At 47.5% G+C, this 9,441-nt stretch overlaps 2 protein-coding genes across 3 annotated transcripts in view; one reads left to right on the forward strand and one right to left on the reverse strand.

Annotated features, from left to right (window-relative positions):
• Positions 1-4,210, forward strand: part of LOC102242568 (SLA class II histocompatibility antigen, DQ haplotype D beta chain) — a 9,911-nt gene extending 5,701 nt beyond the window's left edge. The window contains exons 3-5 of the mRNA XM_005868114.2: positions 2,011-2,292; positions 2,703-2,813; positions 3,880-4,210. Of these exons, the coding sequence (XP_005868176.1) occupies positions 2,011-2,292; positions 2,703-2,813; positions 3,880-3,893 (407 nt within the window). The 3' untranslated portion in view covers positions 3,894-4,210. The remainder of the gene's footprint in view (positions 1-2,010; positions 2,293-2,702; positions 2,814-3,879) is intronic.
• LOC102242876 (HLA class II histocompatibility antigen, DQ alpha 2 chain) overlaps positions 1-9,441 on the reverse strand; it is a 117,286-nt gene that overhangs the window by 83,821 nt on the left and 24,024 nt on the right. The gene's annotated exons all lie outside the window — the stretch shown is intronic.

Genomic DNA, 9,441 nt, shown 5'->3' on the forward strand with positions numbered 1-9,441 from the left:
GGAGAGGGGGGGCCTGGGGTGGGGAATGCCGATGGAAGAGGGGAGAATGGGCGGGGGTGGGGGAAGACTTGGCATGATGGGGGATGGCACTGGCACAGCCCCCTCAGCCTGTCCATGTCCCTGGGAGCCCACCATGCATGCAGAGTGTGCTCAGGCTTCTGCTCTTCTTTCCACCCATCCTGCCTCACACTCAGGTGTGCTTCCCTCCTTGTCCTTCACTTTGTGAGAACTACCCCCATGTCCCCGTGTCCCTTTGACCCTGTGTCCCAGGGTCCCTGTGCCTATGTCCCGGTGTCCCCGTGTTTCTGTGTCCCTGTGCCCTGTGTCCCTGTGCCCCTCATCTCCTGCCCCCAAGCTGCTGTGAGCTTGTAGCTGGACCACCTCCAGCTTAACCCCTCTGGGGGATTTGGGTCTCCATCTGCCTCCAGGGCCCTGCACACACGTGCAATATATCACAGTCGTGACGAAGTGTTTTGGCTCTTTTTGTTTTTTAAATATATAATTTATTGCTTAAAGTATTATGTAAATCTTCTTTTTCCTCCATTGACCTCTCCTTGGCTGCCCTCATTCCCTATCACATGCCCTCTCCCCCTGCCACCATGTCTATTTGTTATGCTCATATCCATGCATACATGCCCTTGACCTGATCAGGGTTCGGGTCCCGCTGGGGTGCCTGGCCAGCCTGGGTGAGGGCATGAGGGCCGTTTTCAGTCTGTCCACACCCCCTTCAGGGTGGGGGTCCCCACTGGAGTGCCTGGCCAGCCTGGGTGAGGGGCTTAGGGCGGTTTTCAGGCTGGCCACTACACCCGGCAACCCAAGCTCCCAGCCTCTCCTTTTTTACTTTCTTTTTTTTTATCAGCACCTCCTTGCACAGAGGCCAGGGTGGGCTGGAAGCAGGTATCTTGGATTTATTTATCTTCTATAATTGAAACTTTGAAGCCTTGAGTGGAGCCCAGGGATGGCCAGGGCAGGAAGAAGCTTGGCTTTCTCCATCTCCGGGGGCAACCCAAGCTTCCTGCCCACTCCAGCTCCGTGGCCGCTGCCATGTTAGTTGGGTTAATTTGCATACATGCTCCTGATTGGCTGGTGGGTGTAGTGGAGTGGTGGGGTGATGGTTAATTTGCATATTTATCTTTTATTAGTGTAGATTCCTAGTGCTTGTGAAACTTGTATTTGTTGAATGAATGAATAAATGAATCAGTAAATGGATAAAACATAGGTGGCATAGATGATGTGGACATGAAGTTTATTATTTAATAATATACAATTTAATGGGAGTTTGCCACAGAATGGCTTCTGAGCTGGGTTAGGCTAACAGCTGAGAGGGGCTTTGTTGATGGGTGACAAGTGAGAAGTGCTCCTGCCCTTAAATCCTGTCAGTGTTTCCCTCTGAGAATGGTAGGGAAGAGCCTGTTTGAGAGCATTGCTTCGGAGGCAGGGTATGATGTTCACTGCTGTCCTGCTCTGTCGGACATAGAACTGTCTGTAACGTTCCTAATTCTCAGTCCGTGTTACTGTTCATGGAGCCATGACCAGTGCTGATGGTCCCCCAGGAGACTCAAACTGATGTATTTTCTCCACTGTGAGGAGCTGCGGGACCAACAGGAAACAGGGTCACTGCCTTGGTGTGAGTTTCTAGAGCTGATCCCCACACTCACCGTCAATAGGTGGAGGGAAAAGAAGTCCAAGTTTTTCATCTTTATTTAAGAACATATTATGAATAGTGGCCTGTATAACCTAGCAATTTAAACATTTCAGGGGCTTCATTTTTATCAAGGGGTAACAGAAGATCTCCCATAAAATGATTGCGGTTAGCTCTTGACCCTGAAAAGTTAACTGATTCATGTATTTACTCCAGCTAATCAAGTGGCCCAGCTCGGGTCCTCATCCCAGACTCATAATCCAGGGATCTTTCCCGCTGGTTCAGGGAGGACCCTCTCAGTGGGGAGACTTGCCTGTGCCCCCACATTTCACTCCGTCTTTTCCTCTCTGTCACCCCTCCCCTCCCAGTGGAGCCCACAGTGACCATCTCCCCAGCCAAGACAGAGGCCCTAACCCACCACAACATGCTGGTCTGCTCGGTGACGGATTTCTATCCAGCCCACATCAAAGTCCGCTGGTTCCGGAACGACCAGGAGGAGACAGCCGGCGTCGTGTCCACCCCCCTGATTAGGAACGGGGACTGGACCTACCAGGTCCTCGTGATGCTGGAAATGACCCCCCAGCGAGGAGACATCTACACCTGCCGTGTGGAGCACTCCAGCCTCCAGAGCCCCCTCACAGTGGAGTGGCGTAAGGGGCAGTTTCTTTCCTGCACCCTGGTCCCCACAGACAGAGGGCAAACAGCTGCCCCTGGTTGTCCCATCACATCCTTACCCGCACTGCTGAGCTGGACATCACAGGATGCTAGAGCCCTCTGGTGCCATGGCAGGGGCATCAGATCTCATTGTGTTTCCAGACACTAGGGAGGTCACTCTATACAATGACTCCAGCCTGAGACTCTGGAGGGCTGACTATGGCAGCTGGTGACAGGGCGTGGGGCCCAAGGTTAGGATGCATGTGAAGGAACAGGATCCACTTCCCCTGTCACCCAACCTCGGTGTGCAAGGGTTTACTGCCTGGTCCCACCCCAGGCGTGGAGGCTTCCCAAAGGGCCCCTGTGGGTTTGGGACAGAAGCTGACACCCAGGCTCTGCTCCCCAGGGGCACAGTCTGGATCTGCCCAGAGCAAGATGCTGAGCGGCGTCGGAGGCTTCGTGCTGGGGCTGATCTTCCTGGGCCTGGGCCCTGTCATCCGTCACAGGAAACAGAAGGGTAAGCAACTGGGGAAACGGGAGGATGGGCTGTGCCCGGGACCTCTGTTGAGGGAGCCTCTGCTTCTAGGTGTAACTCACCTCCTGATCTGGAAGGCAAAAGGCCGGGCTTGTGGTGGGAGAAGACAGACAGCTAGGTGAAGCTTTGGACTGGATTTTACTGGTTGAAAGGCAGCCCTGCCACAGGAATGACTGTGGTGATTGTTCTGGATCTAAGAGCTCATCACTGTCTCTCTGGCCCCTTTCCAAAAGCTGCTTCTTTAAGAAGGTCAGCGCATTGGCTTTCCTTCTTTCTAGTGACAGGTCCACTCATTTGGGGGATTGTAGCTTAGGGGGATAAGGCCTTGCGGCTGATGGGTAGGGAGGAAATAGATTTCCAGTTAAGTTGCTTATCTCATTTCCTGTGGGTGGGAGAGGGACTGGCTGTTTGTGTGATGAGACCTTTCTCTGTGTAAAGTCCTTTTGTAGGATCTCATGGGCCTCCCCCCAGGTACTGTCTCTGCTCTGATTTAATGGGGAGGGGAGGATGGAGGTGGTGCTAAGACAGCAGGAAAAAGGAGGGGGGCAAGATGAGTGTTCCTGGTCACCAAGGTCACGGTTCATGGCCTATTCCCTGCCAGGGGATCAAGGGTTAGAGGAGAAGCTCACCCAGTTTCTGAAGGAAACTCCGGGCTTGTTATCCAGAACCAGGGCTTAACTTGATGAATCTTTCTGTGAAACATGGAACCAGAGCCACATCTTGGGTGGTAGGCACAGGGGTGATGCTCACTTTATGCCGAATGTTGGTGGCTCCTGCCAGTGGGCATTTATAATTGAGTCCTAGTGGTGGAAGAAAGGTTAGTTATCAATTAATTTGCTAAAAGATGAAATGCTCATATCCCCCAAGGATAACAGCTGTTCCCCTGCCTCCTGCATGTCTGTGTGAGGCTGAAGTGCATGTCCTCTTCAGCTGATTTCACCCCGACACGGATACTGGACCTCAGCTTTACCTGATGCTGCAGGGCCCTGAGAGGAGGGGACAGGGTACGTCCCAAGGTGCCGGGTGCTGATCACTCTCTCTTCTACAGGGCTCCTGCGCTGACTCCTGAGGGTGCTTTGACTGGGATTGGCTGTGTTTCTTCTGAAATGCCTGCTTGTTGTCTTCACGCAGATTTCCCAGCTGCCTGTGAGCCTGCTCCCTCTGAGATCAGAGTCCTAGTTACTCTAAGGCAGTTGGCCAGGCATATCCTGTGCTCCTCGCCCCCCCGCCCCCCACCCTCGAGGCCATGGCTGTGAGCTTGGAGTCTGTCCTGTGGGCTGCCAACTGAGTCTACTCAAGGCCCCCAAGACATTTTTCTTTTGTTCCCCCCTGCCCCCCACTGTCCAAGAGAAGCGCATTAAAGCCTTTACCTGACTCCAGAGCTTTTATTATAATTAAACATGTTACCTAGTTACTCTAAGGCAGTTGGCCAGGCATATCCTGTGCTCCTCGCCCCCCCGCCCCCCACCCTCGAGGCCATGGCTGTGAGCTTGGAGTCTGTCCTGTGGGCTGCCAACTGAGTCTACTCAAGGCCCCCAAGACATTTTTCTTTTGTTCCCCCCTGCCCCCCACTGTCCAAGAGAAGCGCATTAAAGCCTTTACCTGACTCCAGAGCTTTTATTATAATTAAACATGTTACCTGTATCCTGAGCCTTCTTAACTGAGAGGAGGCAGGAAGCCACTGCAGAATGAAAGGAACATGTTTTGCTTCTTGAGGGAGACTAGAGCATCTTGGGGTGCTTTGATAAATGTGGGCAGAGGGAACAATTCAATTGTCCTGCTTCCTGGCTCTTCAGTATTGATGTTCAGTGCAGTGGCCTCTCTTCCAGCCTGGTGGGTAGAGTGTATGTCAGTATGGAGGAATTACCTGGGGCCAGGTATAGTGGCCCCTGGTGTCTCCAAGAACCAAACTGATGTCTCAGATGTCTTGGCAAGTCATATTGATCAACATAAATTTTTTTTTGATGATGACAAAATTATTTTATTAGCAGAGTAGACGCCCGGTGCACAAATTCATGCACGGGTGGGGTCCCTCGGCCTGGTGGGAAATCAGGGCCAATTGGGGCCATATCGCCCAGTCCTGATCAGGGTGATCAGGTCTGCTGGCGAGGGGAGGGACCTCGGGAGGTTGCCTGGCTGTGGTAGAGCACTGACCACCAGGGGGTAGCTCCTGCATTGAGTGTCTGCTCCCTGGTGGTCAGTGCGCTTCATAGTGACTGGTCATTCAGTCATTCAGTTGCTTATGCTTTTATACATAGATAAACAGAAAGAGTCAACCAGTTCAAAATTGGTGATGAATTAATGAACATGTTTTCAGGCCTGAATATTTCTTGTAATTATTTGCAGCGGTAGTTTAAAGAATCATTTAAAATGGCACTTTCTTATCCAAAGCACTAATTATAAAGAATATGTGCACCCCTATGTTCATTGCAGCATTATTTACAAGAGCCAAGGTATGGAAGCCACCCAAATACCCATCAATAAATGAGTGGATAAAAATGTTTGGTACATATAAACAATGGATTATTACTTGGCCATAAAAAAATAAAGAAATGTTACTATCTGTGACAGCATGGTATTATGCTAAGTCAAATACCGCAGTGGTCGGCAAACTCATGAGTCAACAGAGCCAAATATCAATAGTACAACGATTAAAATTTCTTTTAAGAGCCAAATTTTTTAAACTTAAACTATATAGGTAGGTACATTGTTATTAACTTAATTAGGGTACTCCTAAGGCTTAGGAAGAGCCACACTCAAGGGGCCAAAGAGCCGCATGTGGCTCGCGAGCCACAGTTTGCCGACCACGGCCCTAGAGGGTAATATGCTAAGTCAAATAAGTCAGAAAAAGACAAATACTATATCATTTCACTTATATGTGGAATCTGAAGAACAAAGTAAACAGATAAATAAAATAGAAATAGACTCATAGATACAGAGACCCAGCTGGTGATTGCCTGAAGGGTTGGGGGTTGGGGAACTGGGTGAAAAAGGTGAAGGGATTAAGAAGTACAGATTGGGCCCTAGCTGGTTTGGCTCAGTGGATAGAGCATAGTCCTGTGGACTGAAAGGTCCAGGGTTTGATTCTGGTCAAGGGCACATGCCCAGGTTGTGGGCTTGATCCCCAGTAGGTGGCAAGCAGAAGGCAGCCAATCAATGATTCTCTCTCACCATTGATGTTTCTCTTTCTCTCTCCCTCTCCCTTCCTCTCTAAAATCAACAAAAATATATTTAATAATAGTAAAAAAAATACAGATTGGTAGTCACAAAATAGTCACAGGGTTGTAAAGTATAGCATAGTCAATAATATTGTAATAACTATGTACAGTGCCAAGTGGGTACTTGAAATATCACTGGGACCACTTTGTAAATTTTTATTTTGGGAAAAGTATAACCAGCAATAAAAGTAATATTCTTGGTTCCAAATGATTGACATCCAACTGAAGTTTAGTTTGTTCATGTTACAAGGAATCCTGGGGTCAAATTGATTTCAGAAGAGACTGGATCCAGGTATTCTATGAGGTCTTTGTCTCTTCTCTTTCTGTTATAACTCTATCGGGGCACCTTTCTCTCTTTTCCTGTATCTCTTTGTTCCTGTATATTTTTTTCAGTGTGTCTCTCTGTGTCTTTTTCTGTCTGTCTCTGTATCCCTGTGTCTCTCGCTCTTTTATTGCATCTCTGTCTCTATTTCTAGCTACACCTCTGCCACCATTTACCTGCATCTATTGACATCTCTCTGTTTCTTTTTGCATCCTCTCTAATTTTTGCACTCTTATCACCACACAACTTACCTTTGTTTCTGTGTAGGTGTGTGACTGCCTGTTTCTGTTGTATTTCTAGACTGTCTACCAAAGTTTGAACAATTTTAGGAGAGATTCTAGTAACATGCACACCTCTCAAAAACGTCATCATGTACATGGATGCAGACAGCCTTATGTTCACCCCCTTTAGTAGGAACATAGACTGGACCTTCCAGATCTTGGTGATGCTGTAATGACTGCTTCGTGTGGAGGTGTCTACACCCACCATGTGCAGCACCCCAGCCTCCAACCCCATCACAGTGGAGTGGCATATGGGGCAGTTTGTTTCTGTGGACCCCACGAGCTGAATGGTAGAGTTTCCTCTGCTCCTCAGGAAGTGCTGACTCACACTCATCTCACCCCTTGTCTCCTGCATAGTCACTTATCCGTGGATATAGTGACCTGTTGATTCCTGTTGATATTCTCTTCCCACGTGTTAAAGAGGTCCCTGCACACTAAGGCTCCCTTGACATGGGCCAGCACAGAAAGCTGGTCTCCATCTCAGGCTTTGGGTTTGTTATATGGCCAGGTGGCTGACAGTTTGTCTTTGAGGGAATGGAAGGCCTCCCCTCCTTCCTGATCCCTCACCCACTTATTGGGCCTGAGGAGCCAATGGTAGCGCCTTCCCTCTCCTGGATGAAGTCAGAATGGAGAACAAGGTTTTCTTGGGGTCATTGTCTTCTGTACCCCAGGCTGCAATGCAGGTCACCAGACATGGGCACTGTGAATGTGTGGGCAGATACTCTTAAGAGGATTCTGCTTCCCAAGGTCATAGTCTGAATCTGCCCAGAACAAGATGCTGAGTGGTCAGAGGTTTTGTGCTGGTTTTGTCGACTTCCTCAGGGTGGACATTGTCATTTACCAAAGGAGTCAAGAGGGGTGACACTTAGGGAAATGGGGAGCACTTGTGTGGGTGTCTAGGGAGCCCTTATTCTCTATATGTATCACTTTGCTTTTGATGCTGCAAAGATAAGAGGCAGGACTGGATACTGAACCTGACCCAGAGTTTAGGGAGACATTGAGATCTGACTTTCCTAGTTGAAACATAAGCCCTCTTATAAGGGTAAGTGGTAGAGTATATTCTAGGGCATTCTTATGTTTCCACAGTGACACACTGGCCCCACGCTGGGAGATTCTTTTTAATATCAGGGTCGGAGTCTTCTTCCCTTCCAGTGACAGCTTCATAGCAACAAGTATTTTTGTTTACACCAGATTTCATTGGGTAATATAATCTTTAACTAATAATTTAATCAAAACAACAGTACATACTTTATAAACAAGTTTCTACAAAAAAGAGCTCAGTCTCAGTAGGCGTACATCTTGGAGAAATGTATGGTTGTGCTAGAGAAAAACCTGCTGATATTTACCCTGTGGCTTTACCCTCCACCATCACATCCAGTATGTCTTCAGGGACAGTGTCAGTCATCAACATTCCATAAGCTTATGCACATTTCCCAGATTCCTCTGTAGTTCGTGTGGAATCATGTGACTAGTACCAGTCAATAGAACTTGAAAGTGGGTGCAAGCTTTGTCTACTTTGTCTTTTTCTAAAAGCCATTGTTGAGGTGATGATGTGTAATATGTTTGAAACTCCATAAGCCGAATCCCTTGAATGTCTGTAGAATTGAATCCTCTTTATTGAGTTAAGGCACGGAGATTAAATTTTTTACTGTAGATTAATATATTGCAACATAACCTTACCTCCTGACTTCCTGGGAATGTTTAACTTAAGGAACAGAGTTCATAAGTTGATAGTTAATAGGTTGAGTCAGTTGAGTTAATGGAATTTAAGAGATGATACATTTTTAAAAAACATTTACTACTTTGTTTTTTTCCACCCCCAAAAGTGTGTATGCCCAGTGACAAGAACAAGTGCTTCCGTAGAGATGCTGTCCTGATCCACCTAGTCTCCTCCCTTCAGTGCTGAAGGATTTATTCCCTCAGTTGCTGGCTGACCATCCTCAGCTCTCAGCTCTCCTCCAGAGTTGCCTTAGGTGAGGATGGCTGCCTCACCCAACCTCAGGCCCCTTCCCAGGGTAACTCTCCAGTGACTGCTCAGGGTGGGGCTGTAGAGGTCCTGAGCCTCACCTTGATTTGGGTCAACTCTGAAGGGCTCTTGAAGGGTCAGAACTCCCTCGAGATTTGGATGAGGACTTTTTGGGACTCTGTAATAGTCCAACTTCTAAAACTCTGCTTTAAATCAGGAGTCACCTTACACCATCCTTCTTTCAGTTACTATTTTAATTTACATGTACTTATTTTTGTATCTTCATCCCTTAAGTATGGCCTTGTTGGAAGATGAAGGTATTGACATCACTGCTCTTCCTTCCTCCTCTCCTATAAGCTTCCACTTGCCAAATTGAGGTACCTGCACTTTTAAAAAATATTGTCAAAATTGAAAATATTAACATTCTTCTGTAACAATGATTGTCTTGGGGTTTGTTCATAGCTTATTTAAAAAGTTGAAGAAAAGTTATTTAATACTATAAATATTACTTATGTTGAATCTCTTTTCAGTGATGTCCTGAGTTGAATTTGCTGTTTCTTGGATTCCTTGTCTTTCAATTAACTTTAAAAAAAGATCAAAGGGCCAGCGTGGCTTAGTGGTTAAGTGTCGACCTATGAACCAGGGAGTCACATTTCAATTCCCAGTCAGGGCACATAGCTGGGTTGTGGGCTCTATCCCCAATGGGGGGCATGCAGGAAGCAGCCGATCAATGAATCTCTCTCTTCATTGATATTTCTCTCTCTCTCTCTCTCTCTCTCTCTCTCTCTCTCTCTCTCCCTCTCTTCCTTTCTTCTTTTCTTCC

This window comes from Myotis brandtii, unplaced genomic scaffold, assembly GCF_000412655.1.
Source record: "Myotis brandtii unplaced genomic scaffold, ASM41265v1 scaffold2623, whole genome shotgun sequence".
In the NCBI taxonomy this organism is placed as follows: Eukaryota; Metazoa; Chordata; class Mammalia; order Chiroptera; family Vespertilionidae; genus Myotis; species Myotis brandtii.